This window comes from Amblyraja radiata, chromosome 3 (genome assembly GCF_010909765.2).
Source record: "Amblyraja radiata isolate CabotCenter1 chromosome 3, sAmbRad1.1.pri, whole genome shotgun sequence".
NCBI lineage: Eukaryota > Metazoa > Chordata > Chondrichthyes > Rajiformes > Rajidae > Amblyraja > Amblyraja radiata.
In genome coordinates, this window is record NC_045958.1 from 74088740 (window position 1) to 74116179 (window position 27440).

The window sequence follows — 27440 nt, forward strand, 5'->3', positions numbered from 1 at the left end:
GATAAACAGGTCAGAATGGGAAGGAAGTGGATCCTGTGGATCTTGGCAGACCGAGTGAAAGTGTTCAGCGAAACGGTCACCAAGTCTACGCTTGGTCACGCCGATATATATATATATATAGGAGCCCACAGTGGATGCAACAGAGGAGGTGCGTTGGAACCTCTTTCTGACCCGGAAGAATTGCTGGGATCCCTGGATGGAGGAGATATAAGAGGCTGAGTTACTGTAAGGGCAAGCGTTACTATTGATGGGTGACATGTTGGGATTTTATGTATACTGTCTCATGGTACACAACCTTTTTTTTAAAAACGTCAATGTTTTCCTTTCTATAAATTTCACTCTTGAGCTACTGACTTTAAAGAGGGATTTTTTTTAATGCCTCTGGGTGTCTCCATAAGGAACCTGCAAAGATATTCCCTTCTTCACTGCTTTTGTCAACTCAACAAAAAATATCCGGGCATAAGAGGCAGAAGCATGGGTTGAAACTCTACAGGTCGAGGATATAGATAGGTTTGCAGCCAGAGCCAGGTCCGTGTATACTTTCTGCAACCTGAAAGTTGCGGGTGTTCTGGAAAATGTATGAATCTACAGTGTCCTGGTTAAAAAGCAGTCAAATAAGTGTCTGGTATTATTTGGAGCAACATCTCTAATAATCTGAAAATGTGTTGGCCAAGCCTCACCAAAGATCTAAATGTATAGGACTATCAGAGTTTAGTGATATGCACAATTTTTTAATAAGTGAAATGCCTCGCGGTGCTTCTTATGAATGATTCTCAAGCAAAGCTTAACTAGGCCTGGTATGGGCCCACCATGTTAGTAACTTAGTGGAATTATTACTCTGACTGTACAAACTCTAAGTCATTGTTGCTTCATTCCAGGTACGAGAGCTTGTTCTGGACAACTGCAGGTCAAATGAAGGTAAAATTGAAGGCCTGACGGCAGAGTTTGAGAACCTGGAGTTCCTCAGCTTGATAAATGTTGGCCTGATATCTGTCGCAAACCTCCTTCGCCTTCCCAAACTGAAAAAGGTGAGTCCATCAGCCCTTGGGTGAAGTTGGAGAAATTGTCCTTGAATTGCATCTTGGCCACTTAATGAGTGTAGCCTCGCTGCACTTGGGAATGGTATGTTTATTTCTTGTGAGCATTATTGAGTTATCTGGGTTTCACCTCCAATTATTTCACAGACAATTATTGAGCCACACACAAAAGACAAACTTGCATTATAGAGAGGTTAGTGTTTGTCAGCTAAGTGTTTTGGCACAGTGAAGTATTTCATTTGAAGTGTGATCACTGTGGCCACAGCAAATAGCCGTATCAGGTAATGCCCTGTCAGGAAAATCTCCGGATACTTCACCAAAGCAACAAATCCTTGGGGCTTCATTGGGTGCATTATCCTTGGCTGGGAGTGGGAATTCATTTCAAAATGTTCTAATTCAAGTTGTACTCGGCTTCAAAATGTGTGTCCAATTAATGCAGGTATTGATGCTGGGTTGCATCAAGATATTAGCTCCCAAGTTTTTATGGTAAGCACCTCCAGTGTGAAAATAGTGGAGTGAACATCCTATCATTGCACCGTGGCAAATTTAGGGAATGATTTTATGGAAATGGTAAAAATTAGAAAAAGACTTTGGTTAGCAAGTGCGAGATTTGTTTACGCTACATTTAGTTGCTTTTGCTCCTGTTTTCACACTCATTTTGTTCATTCCACATTGGTGGCTACTTTGGCCCCAGGTTTTGGAGTATCTACTTGAGCCACCATCCCTCCAACCCCCTGGCCGGCTTTTATTTTAATTAAATCCAGCAACTTTAACTAGTTTTGTCCAACCACTTCCTTGTCTGCATCATTAGTCGCGGCTCATATTGCTATTTGTTGGAGCTATGTGTCCACATATTGGCTGCTTCATTAAATTCCAACTTTGATTGCACTTTGTAAAGTATGTCGGTTATGAAGCACAGTGCTGTGGTAAAGCACGTCTAACTGGGCCACATTGGCGTATCACTGCAAACCGTTAATGAGGCGCTTCTTACCCGCAAGTTATGATTGGAACTCCCCACTCTCAACCCCTGCCGATTCTCCCACCAGCCACCTATACTAGGGTCATTATGTGGCTGGTTCGCCTACCAGCCAACACATCTTTGGGATGTGTGAGGAAACCAGGCCATCTGGGGGCCGCAGCATACTTGCAAACTCTACACAGACAGCACACAAGGTCAGAATCGAACCAGGATCTCTCGAGTAGCGAGACCACAGCACTGCCTGCAGTGCTACATATGATTAGCAAGAGTAGATATTGATGTCCTGCATTTCCTTTGCCCCAGTGTGGTAGACACAAAAGACTGCAAATACTAAAATCTTCAGAAGAGTCTAGACCCGGAAGGTTGCCAGTCCCTTCCCTTCCCTGATGCTGCCTGACCCACTGAGTTCCTCCAGCGCTTTGTGTGTTGTTCCAGTGTTGTAGACTGTCGGCTGCCAGTGTCCCAAATCTCCCTGCCTCTTCATCTCTCTCGCTTCTTTAAGACGCTGCTTTTAATCCACCAAATTTCAAGGTCTTTTTTGTGGATCAGTGTATATTTTGTTTGAAAATGCTCCTTGGAAAGTCATACCATGCTGAAGGCTTCACATGAATGTGAATTGTGCAGGAAAGAACTACAGATGCTGGTTTAAACTGAAGATAGACACAAAGAGTTGGAGTAACTCAGCGCAACAGGCAGCATCTCTGAAGATAAAGAATGGGTGATGTTTCGAAGGGTCTCGACCTGAAACGTCACCCATTCCTTCTCTCCAGTGATGCTGCCTGTCCTACATGAATGTAAATTGTTTTGTTGGCGGTATGTTGCAGAACTTTGTGTATCAAAAACAGTGACCAGACCGTCTGATAGTTTTGCACAGCTGGTGCCTTGGGACGTATTCGGCCCTTCAACAATTCTGGCTCCCTCAAGGTATTCTGTGTGGTCCATTCTATCAAAACCCTTCGACTTTTGCCTCGCGTGCCAGATTAATGAAGGCTGGCACAGGCACCACTTGGTTAATAGCATCATCTCTGACTTTGCAGTCAGCCAGCCAGCAGGCCGGGATTTATTTGGCCACTTCACAGCCGTGTTCAAACCAGATGGGGTCACTGCAACACACAGTCACATCAGTGGGACCTTGTCAGTGACAGCAAATGCCTTTGTAGTTAAGTTCAAGCCACGGCCCACACTGTTGTTAATTTTCAGTGCCATGTGCAGGCCTGCAAACCCTCACACTGGTGATAACATTGACTTAAGATGGCTGAAACAATATGTCAAAACCTTTTTGTGCTAGATAACTATTTGGGGGAAAAAAACTGTACAAATATGAAGGCACTACACAGAAAAGCTGCAAAGGTATAATTTTACGCTGATGGAGCATTTACCTCTGCGTTATAATTAAGACATCAGATTTTGGAAATAAACCAAAATGCAGCAATTCCCTCTGTGACCGTGGAAAGGTTTTAGCAGCAGATAAAGACTGTATTGAATAATTCTTCCCAAATGTCTGAGCACTCTTGGAAATAATAAGAAGGCTGGCCACTGATGTCAAAGGATGTACTACAATTAATCAGAATGTTGTAGTCCAGGAGAAAAAATGTGTTTAATACTGAAATTGTACTGAACCCTAATACCTGGTGGCAGTGAAATTATAGGATGCACATTCTATTGCCACTGTACTAATTATAGTAGGTGTCACATTCGTCACTAAACCTGGCATGTTACTACCAAGGAATTTTGCAGCACAAAACCAACCATTTGGCCCAACTGATCCACTCTAAGCCTCTCCCATTCCAAGCCCATCAGTAGATTCTGTTCTGCCTCCTGTGCTGCTTGCCTTGTTCATTCTGCTTAATGAAGCGAGGAACTGACAGTTGTGTGTGATGTGCTCGTACATCCTGACCTCCTAAGCCTGAGCAATGCAGTGCTGATAGTACTTACTGGAGGTCCACCTGATCTCCTGTGCTTACTGCCCAGTTGAGATACATCCTACACCCACTGCTGTCCTATTCATTTGACTGGGATGTTCGTTCTTCAATAAAAAAGGTAAGGTTAGCAAAACTCTTTATTTTCCTTTGTTTTGCAGTATATTCGATTTAATTAATAGGGATTGGGCAGAAAATCCTCAGTGGTTATTCTCCTCATACAGGATGTTGTTGACGGGATGACTGTTCAAAGGAGAGCAGCAGCAGCCGGGTGTATGACACCAGGCCTGGCTCCGAGGCACAGCAGGGAAGGGCGAAGTCAGGCAAAGCAATTGTGATAGGAGACTTTTTGGTTATGGAGATAGCAAGAGATTCTGTGGCTGCAAACGGGACTCCAGGAAGGTGTGTTACCTCCTGGTGCCATGGTCCAGGATGTTTCTGTGTGACTGCACAACGTTCTCAAGGGAGAGGGTGAACAACCAGAAGTAGTTGTGCACGTTGTCACAAATAACATGTATAGGAAAAGTGATTAGGTCATAAAGAGTGAATATAGGGAATACGTCAAAAGATTAAAAACAGGACCGTGAGGTTAGTAATCATTGGATTACTCCAAGTGCCACATGCTAGTGACAGTGGTATTAGGAAGATAGGACAGGTGTATGTGTGCCTGAGGTTTTGGTGCAGGCGGCAGGGATTAATTTTTGGACCATTAGGGTCTCTTCTGGGGCAGAGATGACGTGCAATGGCCCTCGTGTACCTGAACTGGAGGGGGACCAATATCCTGGAAGCAGGAAGGCAAGATTGAGATTGAGGAGATGATGTATGTGATCAATGAGGATAGGGGAGGTGATGTTATCTACATGGATTTTTAGAAAGGCAAGGTAGGCTGTTGCAGAAGATTAATATACATGGGATCTGTGGTCATTTGGATTCTCAACTGGCTTACTCAAATAAGACAGAGGATTGTGAGTGGAAAGGTGTTATTCTGGCTGGAGGTTTGTGACCAGTGGAGTTCCGCAAAAAATTATGCTGGGACCTCAATGTTCGTGATGTACATAACTGACTTGGACATAAATGTGGATAGTTGGTCAGTCAGTTTGCAGCCAAATTTGGTGGGATTGTGGATAGTGAGCAAGGCTGTCAATGTAGACAGTGGGATATGAATCAGTGCCGAAATGGGCAGAAAAATGGCAGATGGAGTTTAATCCAAGGAAGTGCAAGGAGGTCAAACGTAAGGGAAAAGTACCCTTAACAGTATTGATATACAGAGGTATCTTTGGATCTAAGTCCAGAGCTCCATGAAAGTGGCAGCACAAGTGCATTGACTGGTAAAGGCAACATAAGTACATTGATTGGTAAAGAAGGCTTCATTGGTTGAGGCATTGTGTGAACTTTGGTTAGGATGCATTTGGAGCCTTGTGGGCAGCTCTGGCCATCCCATTACGGGAAGGATGAGGGGACTTTAGAGAGAGCTGCGGAAGAGGCTGACCAGATTGGTGCTGGATTAAAGGGTATTGGCTATAAGGGGAGGTTGGACAAACTTGGATTGTTTCTCCTGGAGTGTCGGAATCTCAGGGAAGACTTGATAGAAGTACAGGTCCACCACCGATTTTCCAGCACGCTTACTTCCAGAGCTTTTCCGGAATATCCATTTTGCCAGACCATTAGAGGTCATTTCCTCTGAGAGTAGTCAAACGTACAAGAATGGTCTGCCAAGGCCAACCACTGGCCGAGGTACCGGCCCACAAAGTTGGCCTTGGAAGTCGACTATGGGAATGGATATGTCGGCTCCTGCTGGGCCAGAGTGCCAGGACTCTGGCTGCAGAGGGAAAATTTGACCTGCCGATTCGTGCAGAAGTCCCTTCACGTAGGGCTGCAAGAAAAAACCTGGTAACTGTAGATCAGTTCTGAAGGTTAAGATATACATACATAAGATATACATACATTTGGAAAGAATATGGTAGTTTATGGGAGCTTCGTTCCTCATCAATTTGATTGAGTTTTTTGAAGAAATAACCAAGAAGGTTGATAAGGATTCGCCTCTAGACAAAATCTATACGGACTTCAGCAAGGAGAGGTGGCTAACTGGATACAGAATAGGCTTTGTGGTCTGAAAGATAGGGTCTTAGAAGGGTTTATGGACTGGAGGCCTGTGATGAAGTCTTCATTCCTTGGATTGCAAGCGTCTGAGGAGTGATCTTATATCTATATTACTAAATCTCTGTTCTTGACCGCTTTTGGCCATCTGTGCTGCGATTTCCGAGAGAACGCCGCCACCTACGGCCGTCATTTTTGGCCATCTCGCTCAGAGCCCCCCTCCGCCACGTGTGTGCCGAGGATTTTTCCCGTCGATGAAAAATGACAGAGATATTAATGTTTTTACAAAATTCCCCATTCTCTCTGCTGCCCCCGCTGGAGGGAGGGGGAGGGACTATAAAACCAGGAAGTGGTGTGCCTCAATCAGTGTCTGCAAGCTGGAGGGCACTCTGAGCTCTGAATGACTGAACAAATGTCTACACAACTGTGAGTAAGCAATGCCTGCAAATGGTTGTTTGGGGGGTTTGGGTTGAAGTAAAAAGGCACTCTCTCTCTCTCTCTCCCCCCCCCCCCTCTCCTCTCCCCCCTCTCCTCTCCCCCCTCTCCTCTACCCCCCCCCTCTCCTCTACCCCCCCCTCTCTCTTCCCCCCTTTATCTCCCCCTCCTCCCCTCCATCCCCTCCCCCACCGTCCCTCCCCTAAACCCCCCCTCCCCTCCACACACCCCTACCCCCTTCCCTCCACCCTCCCTCCCACTCCCTTCTCACCCTCTCCTCCTCCCCCACCTTTCCCCCCTCACCCACCCTCCCTCTTCTCCTCTCCACCCCCCTCACTCTTGCCCCTCTCTCTGTGTCTCTGTCTCTGCCCCTTCTCTTTCTGCCCTCACTCTCTACCCCCCCCCCCCTCTCTAGATGTGACTGCAAGTTGGGGGCTATGTGTCAGTAGATAGGGTGGTATGGGGTAAAAGGAGCAAATTAATAATATTAATATAATATCAAGAGGGGTAATTAGCGTGAGTGCGGGGGATAGTTAGTGTGTGTGACGCTGCATGCCGCCTCCCCCCCCCCCCCCCCCCCACAACCGCACGTTGGGGGAACAGACCCAACGGGTCTGCACTTGGTCTAGTAGGTGTATAAAATCATGAGGAGAATAGATAGTGTAAATGACTTAACTGACACGGGTCTGGAGTTTAAATATCATTAATCATAACATATAGTAGAGCGGTACAGTAGGTTGTTAGTTCATCACTACCACTTCCAAGACTACCTAATGTAGGAAATGGGTGTTAATATAAAGTACAGTAAGGTGGAGTTAATGATGCTACACTGCTCTGATTGGTTCCCATGCAATAACCAATCTACAGATAAGATGAATGCACAGATTATTTTTCCCAGAGTAGGGCAATGAAGAACCAGAAGACAGGTTTAAGGTGAGAGGGGAAATATTTAATCGGAACTTGAGGAGCAATTTTTTCACACAGTGGGTGACGGGTACATGGGAAGAGCTGTCAAAGGAAGTAGTTGAGGGTGGTACAATAACAACATTTAAAACAGATTTGGACGCGCACGTGGGGAGGAAATGTTTTGTGCAATATGGTTACAGGAGAAAGCAAATGGGACCAGCTTGGTTGGGGAATTTTGGTTGGCATGGGTGAGTTGGGCTGAAGGGCCTGTTCCGGTACGGTGTGACTATAATGTTATTTTCACTTTTTTATCTTTTATTTTTACTTCAACACTTTTAAATTATTTGATTTGATTTAAATAATTTTTGAATATTCTTCCCTTTTATTCTGCCTAGATAGAGTGGACGTGAAAAGAATGTTTCCAGTAATGGGAGAGTCTAGATCCAGAGGGCATAGTCTTAGAATAAAAGGATGTATCTTTAGAATGGAGATGAGGAGGAATTTCTTTAGCCAGAGGGTGGTGAATCAATGAAATTAATTGCCACAGACAGCTGCGGAGGTCAATGTGGAGGATTGTGTGGGTATTTTTAAAGCAGAGATGGATAGGTTCTTGATTAGTCGGGTGTCAAAGGTTACAGGGAGAAGGCAGGAGAATGGTCTTGAGAGGGAAAAATAGATCAGTCACGATTGAACGGTGGAATAGACTCTGGGCCGAACGGTGGAATAGACTGTTGGCCTAATTCTGCACCTATGTTCAAGTTCAAGTTCGCGTTTATTGTCACTTAACCAATTAAGGTACAGTGTTTGTCTCTCGGGGGCATGAAACGTCAATGAAACAAACCTGGAATATTTGTCAATCAAAAGTCAACAGTGTCTTGTGTTTTATACTGAAAGCTACTCATATTTTCTTCAGTGAATAAACGTTCCCCACCTGCCCATGTCAAGAAGAACGCACTACCTCTAGTTTGCACCTTGGTAGCCACTGTACTGTACACCAGCAGCCTAATCTGTCAACCCTTAAGTTTTCATACATGTGCCAGTCTTGAACAAGACTTGAATACATGCTGTGGCAGGGACTGTAACTTAAAGAAACCTATAACCCAGTGCTACCGCACTAGTTTGTTAAATGAGAGCTTTGAAATTCCAATTAGTTTGCACCAGTATTATAAAAAGACATAATAATATTGTGTCATACTGCGGCCTACCAGTACAGTGTCGCAGTATTACACCTGTGTCTAGCAGTACATTGCCTCGTTATTAGACCTGTGCCCGCAAGTACAGTACCCCAGTGTTATAGAAGGACAGATCTACACCCACCAGTACAGTGTAAGTTGTAGACCTGTGCCCCAAATTTACTCCTGGGCCCGAGCTGAGTGGGGATAAATATGTGACAGAATGTTATCGGGAGACAGACCTGTGCCCAGATCAGTGCAGTTTTACAGTATTATGCCTCTTCCCACCAGTGCAGTGCTCCAATGTTATAGGCGACAGACCTATACCCACCCTTACAGTGCCTAGACTTGAAGGGGAACAGAACTGCCTGCCCACATAGTGCCCATTCTTGAAGGGGCACAGAACCTTGTTCACCAGCACATTGCCGAGGTGTTGTACGTCAGTGATATGAAGGAGCTAGTTATTGGCTTCATGGAGCATGGTGGAGTACATGGCCCAGTCAGCATCAATGGCGCAGATGTGGAAATGGTTGAGAGCTTCAAGTTCCTTGGCACTAATATCAGTGATCTGTTGTGCACCAATCACCTTGATGCGTTCGCCAAGAAGGCACACCAGTGCATCTACTTCCTGAGGAGATTGAGGAAATTCGGCATGTCTCCAGTGACTCTTAGCCTTCTACAGACCCATCACAGAAAGTATAGTAGGTACACAAAAATGCTGGAGAAACTCAGCGGGTGCAGCAGCACCCGCTGAGTTTCTCCAGCATTTTTGTGTACCTTCGATCTTCCAGCATCTGCAGTTCCTTCTTGAACACAGAAAGTATAGTGTCAGGTTACATCACAGCTTAATTTGGGAATAGCTCTACCACACAAAACTGCAGAGAGTTGTGGATGTAGCTCAGTCATCACACAGATAAGACTTCCATTGACTATCTATACTTCAGCTGCCTTGAAAAAGCAGTCAACATAATCAAAGACGTTCCACCCCTGTTATTCCCTCTTCTCCCTGCTGCTGTCTGGCAGAAGATAGAGAAGCTTGAAAGTGTGCTTCACGGGAACAGATTCTTGTCCTCTGTTATAAGGCTTCTGAACGGCCCATCCATAAGCTAGGATACTGTTTGATTCTCCTCTACCTCATTGATGTCATAGGACTTTGTCTAAGGAACTGATGTGCCAAGATGCTGAGAACTATATTCTGCACTCTGCATATTCCCCTTTGCTCTATCTATTGTACTTGAGTTTGATCTGTTTGCATTGCATGCAAAACAAAGCTTTTCACCAAGGATCTTATAGCTCTGCTCTAAGATCTTTGCTTTTCACTATAACTCAGTTCATGTGACAATAATAAACCTAAACCCATAGTGATGGATCTATCAGTACGGTGCCCTAGTGTTAAGCAATGTCAGGCCTGTAAATAATTTTATTCAGTGACAGGCCCACCTGTCATGTACCTTGGATTAATGCAGTGACATACCTATGCCCATTGGTAGAGAGGATCGGCCTGAACTTGATGCAAACCCTGATCCCTCCCAGGCCCAGTGAGCTATCTGATCTTCTCTGCCCTTAGGAGCAGTAGGGCTAGAGAGGTGAGGTGGACTGGGGGGCAGGGACCTGGATCTGGCAGTTTGTGGCCCTCGGGCACTGGATGAATGGTGGGGCGAGTCCTATGACTGCACCCTCTCCAGTGCTCCTCCTGATCCCCAAGCTCCTTTTACCAGATGATACCCGAGGCCGTTATTATTATGTCTTGTGGTTTGTCCTGAGGATTTTCTGACCACATCCAAAATATTTGCTGCATTTGTGGGTTAATTCACATCCTGCAGAGCGTCAAACGGGGTTGACATTTTCTCCTTCAGACCATGACTCTGCATATGCACAAAATGCTGGAGTAACTCAACGGGACAGGCAGCATCTCTGGTGAGAAGGAATGGGTGACGTTTCGGGTCGAGACCCTTCATCATTCCTTCTCTCCAGAGATGCTGCCTGTCCCGCTGAGTTACTCCAGCATTTTGTGTCTATCTTCGGTGTGAATCAATATCTGTAGTTCCTTCCTACACATGACTCTGGATAACTCTATTGCCAGGGGAGATAGCATGGGGAGTGACCAGAATAGATAGAAACAACTCTGGTGGGGCTGCAGAGCAGCAAATGGTATCAGTTTGGACAGACCCATTTCCAGAGTCAGAATTTGTTCAACCGCTTGAAGCTTCCCTATCCTCTAAACTTGGACATTTCTTCTCTACGTCTCTTAGCTTCAGCTTCATATTAGGCCCTTTCACTATTTCTCAGATGAGTACAAAGGGAGAAGTGTTTTATCCTGCAACCTGTCCAATATTTTTCACCCTACACCTTATTTTGTCATAAATGTTTTAGTTGCCCATTATACCAGTGCTGCTTTGTGGGAGTGTTTTGTTGTGAGACTGCCGTGGTTCACGTTTTACAATGGTGAAGACACTTTGAAAATATTTCAGTAGCTGTAGAGCACTTTGACACATCCTTCCTGCTGATAATGTATGGTTATTTCTCCAAGGTGCATTTAGCACCAAATCCTTTTTTCTCTGAACCAGGTACTTTTTTAGCCACAACTCAGTTTCCTTCCCTCTATGGTAACCTATAATCCTATGTAGGTATAGTTTCTCAGAACATTACTATCCAGGATTTAACATGTACTCTATCCCATTGCACAGTACCCTGTAAATTTGCGGTCCCAGGCTAATGCTTAATCTAGCAATGTTGAGTTTAAAACTGTCACACTTTTGTTTGGATATCCTTCTGTTTCCATCCAATCCAGCTCTACAACTTCATCCCATCCAATATTCCTGTAACCCGAGTCCTGGGCCCTTGTGTGTCCTTGATTCTAATCCCTCCACCATCAGCAACTGTCCCTTCTGCTCTTTATTTCTTGAGCTCTGGAACTCCCTTCCTAAATCTCTCTCCATCTCTTTAAGTGTTTTTCTTATTGGCATAAAGTTATACAGAATGCAAGCAGGCCCATCGGCCCATCTTGTCCATGACAACTAAGATTCCCCATCTACGCTGGTCCAACATGCCTGTGTTTGGTCCATATCCCTCTAAATCTTTCCTATCCCAATGCCTTTTAAATACTGCTGTGGTACCTGCCACAACTACCTCCTCAGGCAGCTCGTAACATATATCCACCACTCTCTGTGTGGAAAACGGTGCCCCTTGGGACCCTATTAAATCTTTCCCCTCTCACTTTAAACCTATAAACCAATAACTTCAACATAATATATTGCCACTTTCTTATGTGGCAGGTGAATTCCTCCAAAATGCTTTGGGGAGCTTTACTAAGTGCTTTGCAAATATGTTTGAATATTTAACTTCATGGAATATTTTTTTGTTTAATTTCAGCTTGAACTAAGCGACAACCGGATTTCTGGAGGGTTAGATGTCTTGGCAGAGAAGCTTCCCAATCTCACACACCTAAATCTCAGTGGAAACAAACTGAAAGACATCAGTACATTGGAGCCTCTGGTACCTGCACCTTTTCTTATTCATGTTGCTTTAACACCAACGTATCAGGTTTAATATGTTTGTAGGTGCCGACCATGAATTTGCTGTGTTATTTTAAAGAATGTCAGCAGAATTTGGAAACTGTTGATGTGGATGATAAATGTTCACTGAAATGTTTCACCTGCATAGTTCTAAAGATAGACAGACGCATTGTGCCCAATAAAATCCAATCGGGAGTCTTAGAATCCTAGCTCTTTACCTTAGTTTGTCTTTTATGATTTCAACCCCTGCGATATCTAAATGGAAAATCCTCTCCACGAGACACAAATCAGGAAAATGTTGGTATATTTTCCACTTGCCTGGAAGATGCAGCTTCAAAAAGTCGAATGATCTCGGTAGCTTTCTGAACAAAGCAGCCCACTTGATTAGTTCTCCCTCCACTGCTCTATATTTCTCCCCCCCCCCCCCCCCCCCCCCCCCCCCATCACTGTCTGTAGTGTAAAACAATTACAAAAGCCAAGAGTGCAAAGAATTGAGCAAAAATTTCAGGTTTCTCTTCTCTCTGCTCTGTCTAATCAATTTGCTGTCCATCTCTGATCAACTCTGTCTGAAGAAGGGTCTCGACCTGAAACATCACCCATTCCTTCTCTGGGGATGCTGCCTGTCCTGCTGAGTTACTCCAGCTTTTTGTGAAACTCTTTCCCTTGTTTCTTTACTTCCTGTTGTCTGGGCCACCTTGCTGTGTTAACAGTGGTGTGTGTTTCTCTGCACGTTGGCTCATTCCTGCCTTGCTCTTTGTGTTTCCCATTTTTTTTTGTGACAATTTCTGCACCTTGGTTTTTTTCTATTTCTTTATCTGTATCAATATTTGAACCTTTTGAATTCTTGTTTAAACCAGAGAATATTGGTATGTGATCAGTGAAATGAATGAATTTAAGGTAATTCAACAAATGCCATTTCTTAAATAACTGCAGAAATCTTTAACATTTTGAAGGGATTTGGTAGGGTCAACAAGGTAGAAGCTTTATACTTAACTGGGAACCAAACGAGGTCATGTGAATTCAGAACAGTCCCTAATGTATCTTCTTCTTCTTCTTGCGTATGGCGTGCACAGCCTAAAGTTGTAGGACAACTTGTTCTATTTGATCTTATTTGATTGTGCATTCCGGGTTGTTTGCATTCGTCGAAACAGGGCGGACCACATGAAGGTTGCAATCTTCCACCCCCCTAATGTATCCAACAAGGGCTTCAGGAGCATTTTCTCCAGCAGAGGGCGAGAATGTGCAATTCACTGTTCGAAGGTGTGGTTGGTGCAGGTGGTCAAAATGCATCCCAGTGGAAGCTTGATAAATATGATGGGGGCAGGTATAGGAGAAGGTGAATGGGATTGCTCTGAGAGTCAGCATGGACTTGATGGGCTGAGTGGCTTTGGTTTATACCATGAGGAAATATTGAATGCCTTCTTCTTCTTTCGTGTGGCGTGCACAGCCTAAAGTTGTAGGACAACTTGTTCTATTTGATCTTCTGTTTGTGCACGTCGAGTTGATTGCTTTAGTCGAAATAGGGCGGACCACGTGAAGGTTGCAATCTTCCACCCCATTGAACGCCCTGGGGGGGGAGATGGAAATAAGTGAGATTGACACAAAATGCTGGAGTAACTCAACGGGACAGGCAGCATCTCTGTAGAGGATGAATAGGTGACGTTTCAGATCAAGACCCGAATAGGTGAGAGGATGGTTGTTTGCTGCTGAAACACTGGCATGGATGAGATGGGCTGAATGTCCTGAGTCTATGGTGGGACAATTCTATTAGAAACATAGAAAATAGGTGCAGGAGGAGGCCATTCGGCTCTTCGAGCCAGCACCGCCATTCATTGTGATCATGGCTGATCGTCCCCTATCAATAACCCGTGCCTGCCTTCTCCCCATATCCCTTGACTCCACTCGTCCCTAGAGCTCTATCTAACTCTCTCTTAAATCCATCCAGTGACTTGGCCTCCACTGCCCCCTGTGGCAGGGAATTTCATAAATTCACAACTCTCTGGGTGAAAAAGTTTTTTCTCACCTCAGTCTTAAATGACCTCCCCTTTATTCTATTGAAACATGTGCAATGTTTTGTTCACAGCAAAAGCTTGAAAACTTGAAGAGCCTAGATCTTTTTAACTGTGAGGTGACGAACCTAAATGACTACAGAGAAAGTGTATTCAAGCTCCTCCCGCAGCTCATGTACCTCGACGGGTACGACCAGGAGGATCTGGAGGCTCCGGATTCTGATGCAGAAGCCGATGGTGTGGATGATGACGAGGATGATGAAGGTAATTGGTGTTCTTCTCTGGACCAAATCCATGAGTCACACGTTTTCTGTGAAGTTGAAGGAGTACATCACCTTGATAGTTTGATGGGAAAATCTAATGCAGAAATAGATTTCCAAGAGCTTATTGAGTACTGTACAGGAGGAGGCCATCCAGCCCACGGTACTGGTACTGGCTCCTTGAATGGTCTCTCCAAATAGTCCTACTCCATGAGTTCTTTCTGTGTAAAATTTTGCTGGTGTTTAAAAAAAAAATCTAATTCTTTCTTTGTAAAGTTCTTTCAGAAATGACATAAATTTCCCCTTCGGGCAGTGCATTCCAGATCCCTTGAAACATTTTTGACAATCTTCCCTGTGATTCATTTCCCAATTATCTTCAGGGTCTACTCTTTAGTTCCTGACACTTTCATCGAGGAATCAGGAAACTTTGTGAATCCGATGGGCTGTATGATCCTGGATGGTGTCGACCTTAATAAATTTAGCACATCCGTTAAATTTTCCCTTTCATTGTCTGCTCCAAGGAGAAATGGTAGATAGGTGGCTGGCATGGACTTGGTGGGCTGAAGGGCCTGTTACCATACTGTTTCGCTCAATGAGTACAATCTTAGCTACTCCAGTGTCCTCTGGTAATTGCCTGATCACGTCTGCACTTGCTCCAAAGTCTTAACTTCCTTCTAAATTCTGGTGACCAGCATATGATGTGAGTCTGATCCAGTATACGTAAAGGTGTTAGATTTACCTTATGAATTAATAATATATTTTTCAATAATCAACCATGTTTTACTCTGTTATATTTAAAACAAAATCTTCTAGAGCCACGGAGGCAGTTGAGTTATCAACAGATATGTTGGTATGTGTGTGTGTTCTTTCTGTTTAATGGGCAGCACGGTGGCACAGGTAGTAGAGCTGCTGTCTCTGTACTGGGGATCTGGGTTTGGCCCTGTCTGCATGGCTTTTGCATTTTCTTCCTATAAATGTATTGGTTTCTTTCTGGTGCCCAGGTTTCCTTCTGTGCAGGTGGAAAGGTTAATTGGCCACTGTAAGTTGCTTTTAGTGTGCAGTTGAATGGTAGAATCTGGTGAGAGTTGGGAATGTGGCGAGAATTTAAAAAAAAAAACACAATGATTAAGATAAGTGCAAATGGGTGTTTGATGGTTGGTGTGAACTTAATGGAATGAATGGGCTTTTCCATGCTTTATCTGATCAGTGGAGACCAAAATATGAAGTTAAAGGAGTCAAATATGTTTAATAGTGCCAGGAGATGTAAAACTAGTGCAGAAATTATGAAGGACAACCCTGGACACGGGATTTCGAGGTACTTGGCTGCATCACATGAATCATACATTCTGGTATTAATAGCCAATGCAAGATAATAGTCGAATAAACACCGGAGGTCTCACTTTCTGTAGTTGGAACATTAGAGGTGCGAATGAGCCAATTAAGAGGGGTAAAATTCTGGCACAATTAAAATCATTAAACACAGATATTGCTTTCCTACAAGAAACGCATTTGAAACAACAAACAATACAATACAATTCAATTTATTGTCATTTGGACCCCTTGAGGTCCAAACGAAATGTCGTTTGATCAGATCATATTAAGGGCAAACTGGATAGGTCAAACCTACTATTCCGCATTCACTTCTAAAGCAAGAGGCACGGCCATTATAATTCGGAAAGGTATACCTTTTAAATGAAAGAAGTCCATATCTGATAAAGAGGGAAGATACGTTATAGTCACGGGAGAAATTTATAATACACCATTAACTATGATAAATATTTATGCGCCTAATTTTGATAACCCCCAATTTTTAAAGAAAATAGTAGATATAATTGCAGAGCATAATTATCAAAATATAATAATGGGGGGAGATTTTAATTGTGTTATAAACCCATATTTAGATAAATCAATAAAGGTAGGGAAGCGTCTTGTTAAAACTAAGACCTGTGAATTTTTAAATACTTATATAAATAATAATAACATAACTGATGTTTGGAGAATAGCAAACCCAAGTGGAAGGGAATATTCGTTTTACTCATCGGTTCATAAAACTTATTCACGAATTGACTATTTACAATACAATACAATACAATACAATTCAATTTATTGTCATTTGGACCCCTTGAGGTCCAAACGAGATGTCGTTTCTGCAGCCATACATTACAAACAAATAGACCCAAGACACAACATAATTTACATAAACATCCATCACATTGCTGTGATGGAAGGCCAAAAAAACTTATCTCTCCACTGCACTCCCCCCCCCCCCCCCCCCCCCCCCCCCCCGATGTCAGAGTCAAAGTCAAAGCCCCCGGCGGGCGATGGCGATTGTCCCGTGGCCATTAAAACCACGCCGGGTGATGCAAGGTCGCACACCGGGTCTTGGTGTTAGAGCCCCCGGCGTGCGCTCGCAATCCCGCGGCCATTCCAAGCCGCGTGGGGCGGTGATGTAGGCCCCGCTCCAGGAGCTCTGTTTCTTATTGGATACAAAATTAATCCCATATACGACTAAACCATCATACCATAATAGTATTATTTCCGATCATTCACCACTGACTTTTATACTTAAAATTGAGGGAATGCGGGGTATAAAACCTTTTTGGAGATTCAACGCACAAATATTAAATAACCCGCAGGGTTATGAGTATATAAAAGAACAAACAAAATTTTTTTTCGAGATAAATGAGATGCCGGGTATTTCTGTATCGCTATTATGGGAAACCTTTAAGGCATACATTCGCGGTGCTATAATCTCTTATCAAAGTTTTCAAAATAAAGAAAATAAAAGAGAACTTCAGCGGATAGAACATGAAATAAAATCACTAGAACTGGACAATGCAACTGACCCAACCATAGATAAACATAATAAGATAACCTTATTGAAATATAAACTCAATAGAATATTATCGGCAAGAGTAATAAGACTATTCCAAATTACAAAACAAGCACACTTCGAATTTGGGGATAAGCCACATAAATTACTAGCGAGGCAACTGAAGCAACAAGAAAAGGAAAATACTATCACTAAAATTAAATCTGATCAGGGTGAGCTTCTAACACTACCAAAGGATATTAATAAAAGGTTTGCCCAATTTTATCATAATTTATACACAACTAAAATAAATACAGATGATAGTAAAATTACAAATTTTTTAGATAACTGCAACCTCCCTAAATTGGATAGTTTAGAACAAGAGGAATTAGGAGCACGGATTACTAGTGAAGAAATAAAACAAATAATAAACTAATTGAAAAATGGGAAGACCCCAGGACCAGATGGTTTTAGTAATGAATTTTATAAACGATTTCAGGACTCAATTGTACCAAGATTACTCAACTTATACACGCAGGCTTATACCGAAAATAAACTACCAGAAACTTTAGCAGAATCAACAATAACGCTTATACCAAAAAAAGATAAAGATTTAGATGAACCGGGTTCTTACAGAGCTATATCACTTCTAAATACGGATCAGAAAATCTTAGCAAAGATTTTAGCTAGAAGACTGATTAATTATATTAACAAATTGATAAACCCGGATCAAACGGGATTTATACCCAAAAGACAATCATTTAATAATTTGAGAAAGCTTTTCAATATAATGTACTCTCACAAAGAGGACTGAAGATATTTCAGTTGTTACACTGGATGCAGAGAAGGCATTTGATCAGGTAGAATGGCAGTATTTATAGAAGGTACTCCAAAAATTTAATACGGGAGAGAATTTTATTAGATGGGTTAAACTACTTTATGATAAACCTACGGCAAGAATATTAACTAACAATATGTTATCTCCAAAATTTTATTTATCAATGGGTAATAGGCAGGGTTGTGCCTTATCACCATTGCTATTTGCCCTTATGATAGAACCGCTGGCTGAAAGGATTAGAAATCATCGGAATATTCACGGATATAATACTAAGGACTCAAAGAATAAAATTTAATTATATGCTGATGATATTCTTTTATATATTACTAATACACAAACGAGTAAACCCACCTTATTAACACTAATTGAGGAATTCGGTTCTTTTTCAGGATATAGAATAAATTGGAATAAAAGCGAAATTATGTCTTTAAAACCACAGGATGTGAGACACTTATTAAAATTCTCTTTCAAAATTGCAACAGAAAAATTCAAGTATCTGGGTATTTAAATTACGAAAAGACACAAATCATTATTTAGTGCCAATTTTATGCCACTATTAAATAAGCTGAATGATATGATTAAATTTTGGAAAACGCTCCCGCTCTCATTGATAGGTAGAATTAACGCTATAAAAATGACTTTCTTACCACAATTAATATATTTGTTTCAAGCGATCCCAATATATATTCCAAAATATTTTTTCAAAAAACTAGATTCTAATATCACTAATTTTATATGGGATTATAGAGCACACAGAATTCAACGAAAGCATTTGTGTAAACCTAAAGAAGTTGGGGGTTTATCATTACCTAACTTTACGTATTACTACTGGGCAGTGCATATTAAGAACATAATGTACTGGTTGGATAGTTCCACTCACCAGTCGGAGTGGATAAGAATGGAGAAAGAGGAGTGTTTCCCGTACGATATAGGAACGATCTTGTTCTCACAGATAAAATTGAATAGTATAATATATAAGAAGAACCCAATTATTCACAATACAATAAGAATTTGGAAACAAATAAAATTATCCTTGAAATTAAATAATCTATCAGTACTAACCCCAATATTGAACAATCCTGCATTCAAACCATCTCTTATCGACAAAATATAAACAATGGGATAGACTGGGGATTAGGATAGTAGGAGATATGTATGAATTGGGCAAATTGTTATCATTTCAACAATTAAAATAAAAATTTAAACTGAATGATAATCAATATTTTAAATATATATAGATATGTGACTTTATGAAGAAATATATACATAGATTTCAAACTATATTTTTAGACCCTTTAGAAGAAGCAATGAATATTAAGACTGATTCACAAAAACTAATATAATATTTTTATAATAGTATATTAAATAGAGAATTACCCTCAACAGAGGCACTAAGAGAAGATTGGGAACATGAACTAATGATAAAGATCCAGATAGATAAATGGGAAAAGTATCTGATGAACACACATAATTGTTCCATTAATGCAAGACATAATTTAATTCAATCAAATTATTACATCTATATATTACTAAAAGTCTGTTCTTGACCGGTTTTGGCGATCTGTGCTGCGATTTCCGAGAGAACGCCGCCACCTACGGCCGTAATTTTTGGCCACCTCGCTCAGAGCCCCCCTCCGCCGCATGTGTGCCAAGGATTTTTCCAGTCGATGAAAAATGACAGAGATATTAATGATTTTACAAAATTCCCCATTCTCTCTGCTGCCCCCGCTGGCGGCAGGGGGGATGGACTATAAAACCAGGAAGTGGTGTGCCTTAATTAGTCTGCAAGCTGGAGGAAGGCAGAGGGTCACGTTTCTCTGAGCTGTGAATAACACTGAACACATGTCCACACAACTGTGAGTAAGTACCCTTGATGTGGTTTGAAAATGAAAACATGGTTAAAGTAAAAAAGCACTGCCTGCAAATGGTTGTTTGGGTTGAAATAAAAAGGCACTCTCTCTACCCCCCTCTCCTCTCCCCCCCCTCTCCTCTCCCCCCCCTCTCCTCTCCCCCCCTCTCCTCTCCCCCCCCTCTCCTCTCCCCCCCTCTCCTCTCCCCCCCCCTCTCCTCTCCCCCCCCTCTCCTCTCCCCCCCCTCTCCTCTCCCCCCCTCTCCTCTCCCCCCTCTCCTCTCCCCCCCTCTCCTCTCCCCCCTCTCCTCTCCCCCCCTCTCCTCTCCCCCCCTCTCCTCTCCCCCCCCCACTCCTCTCCCCCCCTCTCCTCTCCCCCCTCTCCTCTCCCCCCCTCTCCTCTCCCCCCCCCTCCTTTCCCCCTCTCCTCTCTCCCCCTCTCCCCTCCTCTCCTCTCCCCTCCTCTCCTCTCCCCTCCTCTCCTCTCCCCCCTCCTCTCCTCTCCCACTCCCCCCCCCTCTCTCTCCCCCCCTCTTTTTCTCCCCCTCCTCCCCTCCACCCCCTCCCCTCACCCACCTCTAAGCACACCCCCTAACACCCCCCTCTCCCCCTTCTCTCTCCTCCCCTCTCCTCTCTCCCCCCCTCTCCTCTCTCCCGCCCTCTCCTCTCTCCCCCCCTCTCCTCTCTCCCCCCCCTCTCCTCTCTCCCCCCTCTCCTCTCTCCCCCCTCTCCTCTCTCCCCCCTCTCCTCTCTCCCCCCTCTCCTCTCTCCCCCTCTCCTCTCTCCCCCTCATCCTCTCTCTCCCCCTCTCCCTCTCCTCTCTCCCCTCTCCTCTCTCCCCCTCTCTCTCTCCCCCCCCTCTCCTCTCCCCCCTCTCCTCTCCCCCCTCTCCTCCCCCCTCCTCTCCTCTCCCTCTCCTCTCCCCCCTCTCCTCTTCCCCCCCCTCTCCTCCCCCCCTTTCCTCAACCCCCTCTCCTCTCCTCCCCCCCCCTCTCCTCGCCCCCCCTCTCCTCCCCCCCTCCGCCTCCCCCCCTCTCCTCTCCCCCCCCTCCTCTCCCCCCTCTCCGCTCCCCCCTCTGGTCCTTTCTCACCCACTTTATTCTCCCCTCCTCCCCTCCATCCCCTCCCCCCCCCGCCCTCCCCTAAACCCCCCTCCCCTCCACCCCACCCTACCCCCTTCCCATCCACCCTCCCTGCTCCCCACCTCTCCCACTCCCCTCACCTCTCCCCCTCCCCCACCTCTCCTCCTCCCCCCTCACCTCTCCCCCTCCCCTCACCTCTCCCCCTCCCCATCACCTCTCCCCCTCCCCTCACCTCTCCCCCTCCCCTCACCTCTCCCCCCTCCCCTCACCCTCTCCCCCTCCCCTCCCCTCACCTCTCCCCCTCCCTTCCCCTCCCCCCTCTCTCCCCCTCACTCTCACCCTCTCTCTCTCCTCCCCTCCACCCCCACCTTTCCCCTCTCACTCACCCTCCCTTTTCTCCTCCTCGCCACCCCCTCTCCCTCTTGCCCCTTCTCTCTGCCCTCACTCTCTACACCCCCCCCCCCCCTCCCCCCCTCTCTAGATGTGACTGCAAGTTGGGGGCTATGCGTCAGTAGATAGGGTGATTATGGGGTAAAAGGAGCAAATTAATAATATTAATATAATATCAAGGGGGGTAATTAGCGTGTGTGCGGGGGGGGAATAGTTAGTGTGTGTGACGCTGCATGCCGCCTCCCCCCCACAACCGCACGTTGGGGGAACAGACCCAACGGGTCTGCACATGGTCTAGTAGACTATATTATTCAAAAACGAGGTTGAATAAATTCTACCCAAACGTCTCTCCCAGATGCGATAAATGTTTGTTTCAAAATGCTAATATAACACATTCATTTGTAGGATGTACAAAGTTGAATACATTTTGGAGCGATATATTTGATATATTTACAAAGCTCTTCAAGTCAAGAATAGAACCTAATACGGAATGGATTATATTTGGAATAATAGTAGGAGATATCAATTTAAAAAAAGACCAAAAAGTTTTTTTAAATTATGGGTCAATAATTGGAAAGAAATTGATACTTAAATTTTGGAAAAATACAGCTATACCAACTATTAAAATGTGGATTAGGAATATGATGGACATAGCACACCTTGAAGAAATGAGACTCCGACTAATAGATAAATATGACCAATTCTTAAGGAGTTGGTCTCCTTTCATCGACATTTTGGAATCATGTGATGCAGCAGTACTGTAAAGATTGCTGATTTCAGGTCAGGTCGTGGATAGATTTACATCTCCGAATAAAGATTTGAAAATTTCTTTTTTAAGGGTCTTTTTCCTCCTATTTCTACTTTCTACTTTTTCTTTTCTTATATACACACTTCACGTTTTTCTATTTTCTACTATCTATTTTTCCTCTTTTTCTTCTTTCTATTTTTTTTGTTTTTGTTTTTCTTACTTCCTTTTCAAAAACATAAAACTAGAGGTTGTACATAGAATGTAGTACGTTATGACATAGTTGGCACCTAAAATTAGGTACCACTGTATTGTTTTGTACTGTATTAACCTAATAAAATAAACAAAACAAAAAAACAAAAACAAAAAGAGGAGTCAAATAACATGACTAGGGATAATTTGCTTTCTGTGATGTTGAAGGAGACAGACACCATCCATAGCTAGATAGGTCAGAAAGCCACACGGTTCAGGAGTGATGTTTGAATATAATAATACTGTTTAGTTTAGGGATATAGCGTGGAAACAGCCTCTTGGCACACCGAGTCTGTGCTGACCAGCGATCACCAGTTCTAACCTATGCACTGGGGATAATTTACAGAAGCCAATTAACCTACAAACATGCACATCTTTGGAATGTGGGTGGAAACTAGGGGACTCTGAGAAAATGGAAAACGTACAAACTCCTTACAGACTGCACCTGTGGTCAGGTCTCTGGTGCTGTAAGGCAAAAACTCTACCACTGCTCCACTGTTCTGCACCACAGAATGGTTTTGATTTTAACTTATTGTTTACAGAAGGTGAGGAAGAGGAAGAAGATGATGAGGAGGAAGATGGAGAGGAAGAAGTTGATGATGAGGAGGACGAAGATGAAGAGGGGGAAGATGACGAAGATGAAGTAAGCGCAGAGGAAGAGGTATGAACTTTCAATGCGAGTTCAGACTCGTGTGCTTTACTTTTAGAACTTTCTCTGGTATTATAACATTTTTAACACATTTTAAAAGTCTTAACAGCACAAATACAGTATCAATGTTTTGTTTAAGAGATACCGATAAAGCTGGTTGAATATGTTTACAAGTTAAGGAAACTTTGAATTTTCTCTCCTTGAAAGTGCCAACCCAAGTAGATAGGGTGGTAAAGAAGGTATTTGGCATGCTAGCTTTCATTGGTCAAGTGTTGAATATAAAAGTTGGAAAGTCATGTTGTAGTTGTATAAAACTTTGGTTAGACCACATTTGGAATATTGTGTGCCACATTACAGGAAGGATGCAGAGATTTTCAAAAGAATGCAGAAGAGATTCACCAGGATGTGGACTGGATTATAGAGTATTTGCTGAGGAGAGGTTGGATAAACTTGGATTGTTTTCTTTGGATTGTCAGAGGCTGAGGAGCGACATATATAAAATCATGAGGCGTAGATGGTCAGATTTTTTTTCCCCCAGGTGGAAATGTCAAATGCTAGGGGATAGAGTTTTAAAGTGAGGCGGGGAAAGTTTTAAAGAGATTTGTGAGTCTAGTCTTGTAACACAGGCAGTAGTAGGTGCATGGTATGCACTGCCAGAGGAGGTGGTGTAAGCAGATTTGTTGACAGCATTTAAGAGACTGGCACATGAACAGGCAAGGGATGGAGGAATATATGTAGGCAGAAGCACAGTTCATCATGCATGGCACAAAAATCATGGGGAAAGGGGTCTGTTGCTATGCTGTACTGTTCTATATTCTATCAGCACAATGTTAATGAGGAGAGATTCAATTGTTTTCACAAGAGGCATCCATTTGACACATTGTGCTCCTGTCAGCTTTTTACAGAGTCCTCCAAATAGTATAATTTCTCTGCACGTTGCCCAGATCACTGTAAACATTTACACTTCAAGTGCTTATCCAATTCCTGGTTGTAAATTAACAATAAATCTGCTTCTGCTTCAGATTTTGACGGCACTGGGCCTGTACTCGCTGGAGTGAAAGGCTTGGATAGAGTGGGTGTGGAAAGAATGTTTCCACTAGTGGGAGAGTCTAAGACTAGAGGTCATAGCCTCAGAATTAAAGGGTGTTCCTGTAGGAAGGAGATGAGGAGGAATTTCTTTAGTCTGAGGGTGGTGAATCTGTGGAATTCTTTGCCACAGAAGACTGAAGGCCAAGTCAATGGATAGTTTTAAGGCAGAGATAGATAGATTCATGGTTTGTATGGGTGTCAGGAGTTATGGGGAGAAGGCGGGAGAATGGGGTTAGGAGGGAGATACAGATCAGCCATGATTGAATGGCGGAGTAGATTTGGCCTAATTCTGCTCCTATCACATGACCTAATGACTTATTCCATGTTTTTAATTTGTTGAGTTTGAAAAGAATAAACTCCTTGGCCTATAAAAGACTCTACCCTATTATTTTGGCATTAAATCAGCCTTGAGTCACTCTGACGCAGTTTGTGACAATAACAAGAATTTATGTGGCAGAATTAATCAACGGTGTTGTTGGGTTTCCTTGTGTTGAAAATAACTGGGTTCCTTTCAGTACAGCATTCCTGGTTAGTGAATTGCAAGTTCCAGCAATTCACAGCCAATATCTCAAGGAGCATACCACAATGCGGCCTGGAAGGTGTCGGATCTAGGTGCTGTGTTATTAATTGGTGCTTATTGCTGCTTCCAGAGCCTTAAGGAAGAGAGGTTAAGTTTCCTCAGTTCCCTCACACCCTTGGAAGGTCCAATGCACTCTGATCAGTGAAGGAATTAAAAAAAACACGGAAGCTAATCAATGCACAGCAGGATCCAACACAGTAATGTGGCAATGAGCAGATAATCTCTTTCCTCTCTTGTGAGGCTGAGTATATGCATGATACCAGACCAGTGTGGAGCAGAGAACCCCCTTGCTCTTGGTAACTGAGTGCAAGCTTCCAGTGTTCAGAGTGGTAGGAACTAAATCACTGAGGTTGGAGGTGGGACCCACAAAGCCTGTGTGGAGTTTATAACACTCATCAGTGGATCCAGTTTTAGTTTAGAAATACAGGGCAGAAACAGGCCCTTCGGCCCACCGAGTCTGTGCCGACCACCCATCCCCGCATATTAACACTATCCTATGCACACTAGGGACACTTTACAATTTTACCAAGCCAATTAGCCTACACACTTGTACATTTTTGGAGTGTGGGAAGAAACCAGAGACACGGAGAAAGCGCACGCAGGTCAGGGGAAGAATATACAAACTCCGTACTCATGGCACCCTTAGTCAGGAATGAACCCGGGTCTCTGGTGCTATGAGGCAGCAAGTCTCCCGCTGTGCCACCTTGCCAGTTCGGTCATTTTGTAATTGAAATACTGCTCTGTATTTTGCAGGAGGGACAGGATGGTGAGATCGATGACGAGGAAGATGAAGACGAGGAAGATGAGGACGAAGGTATTGAGCCCATTTCTGTTTCTCACTATTGTACAGGGGGGGGGGGGGTTGCCCATTCCCTGCATTGGCCCACAGCTGAAGCTCTGCAATTAGTCCAACATCCCTTGTCTTTTCATCACAACCCTGTAATTGCACCCCCTTCAGTTATTTCCCTGCTCCCCTCTGAACGTTAATATTGGTTCAGGTTCTCAGTCACACCCATCTATATCAGCCCATGTGAATCTGGGTGTTTGCTCCACTGGCTGATTCTCGTCTGTGTCGAAGAAGTACAACGTAGCAAAGATGAGCGGGAAGCAAGAGGATTGGGTAATGTTTAAAGAACAACAGAAGATAACTAAAAAGACAATACGGGGAGAAAAGATGAGGTACGAAGGTAAGCTAGCCAAGAATATAAAGCAGGATAGTAAAAGCTTCTTTAGGTATGTGAAGAGGAAAAATTAGTTAAGACCAAAGTTGGACCCTTGAAGACCGAAAAATGTGGATTTATTATGGGGAACAAGGAGTTGAACAGGTACTTTGGATCTGTCTTCACTAAGGAGGACACAAACAATCTTCCCGATATAGTAGTGGCCAGAGGATCTGGAGTGACAGAGGAACTGAAGGAAATCCACATTAGACAGGAAATGGTGTTGGGTAGGCTGATGGGACTGAAGGCTGATAAATCCCCAGGGCCTGATGGTCTGCATCCCAGGGTACTTAAGGAAGTGGCTCTAGAAATCGTGGGTGCATTGGTGATAATTTTCCAATGTTCTATAGATTCAGGATCAGTTCCTGTGGATTGGAGGGTAGCTAATGTTATCCCACTTTTTAAGAAAGGCGGGAGAGTGAAAACAGGGAATTATAGACCAGTTAGCCTGACATCGGTGGTGGTGAAGATGCTGGAGTCAATTATAAAAGATGAGATAACCGAACATTTGGATAGCAGTAACAGGATCGGTCTGAGTCGGCATGGATTTACGAAGGGGAAATCATGCTTGACTAATCTTCTGGAATTTTTTGAAGATGTAACTAGGAAAATGGACAAGGGAGAGCCAGTGGATGTAGTGTACCTGGACTTTCAGAAAGCATTTGATAAGGTCCCACATACGAGATTAGTGGGCAAAATTAGGGCACATGGTATTGGGGGTAGAGTGCTGACATGGATAGAGAAATGGTTGGCAGACAGGAAACAAAGAGTAGGGATTAACGGGTCCCTTTCAGAATGGCAGGCAGTGACTAGTGTTCCCGATGTTGGGGGAGTCCAGAACCAGGGGCCACAGTTTAAGAATAAGGAGTAAGCCATTTAGAATGGAGATGAGGAAACACTTTTTCTCACAGAGAGTGGTGAGTCTGTGGAATTCTCTGCTTCGGAGGGCGGTGGAGGCAGGTTCTCTGGATGCTTTCAAGAGAGAGCTAGATAGGGCTCTTAAAAATAGCGGAGTCAGGGGATATGGGGAGAAGGCAGGAACGAGGTACTGATTGGGGATGATCAGCCATGATCACATTGAATGGCGGTGCTGGCTCGAAGGGCCGAATGGCCTACTCCTGCACCTATTGTCTATTGTGTCCACCTTCTGACTGATCCCCGTGTTTGAATCCAACCATCTATCATTTTTAGCCTCAAGCTCACAACTCTTTGTTAATTCTCATCTCCCTCCTGACTCATTTGTTAATCATCCTGAGACCTCCCACCAAAGGAAACAATTTTCTCGGATTAATTCTTCTGAAACGAGGGCCATTTTCAAAGGGCTCTGTTACGGTTCCCATTAACCTTTCCCTGTATCAGGAGAACAGCCTCATTGTTGACCTCTGCACAGAACCCGTAGGCCATGCGGCCCATTGAGCCTCTGCTGACTATTGACCACATTAACAAATCCTACATGAAGCTCATTTTTATTTTCTGCACATTCCCCTCAACTCCCCCCCACCCCTCCCCAATTCTATCACTACTCACTGGAGACAATTAACAGTAGCGAACCTACCAACCTGTACATCTTTGAGATGTTGGAGAAAGCCAGAATCCCCAGTCACA

General features: G+C 43.7%; 1 protein-coding gene across 1 annotated transcript in view; it reads left to right on the forward strand.

Moving 5' to 3' along the window:
• Positions 1 to 27440, forward strand: part of anp32b (acidic nuclear phosphoprotein 32 family member B) — a 48605-nt gene that overhangs the window by 20216 nt on the left and 949 nt on the right. Inside the window, exons 2-6 of the mRNA XM_033018075.1 lie at positions 879 to 1028; positions 11918 to 12040; positions 14144 to 14333; positions 22840 to 22959; positions 25367 to 25429. Coding sequence (XP_032873966.1) covers positions 879 to 1028; positions 11918 to 12040; positions 14144 to 14333; positions 22840 to 22959; positions 25367 to 25429 — 646 coding nt within the window. The remainder of the gene's footprint in view (positions 1 to 878; positions 1029 to 11917; positions 12041 to 14143; positions 14334 to 22839; positions 22960 to 25366; positions 25430 to 27440) is intronic.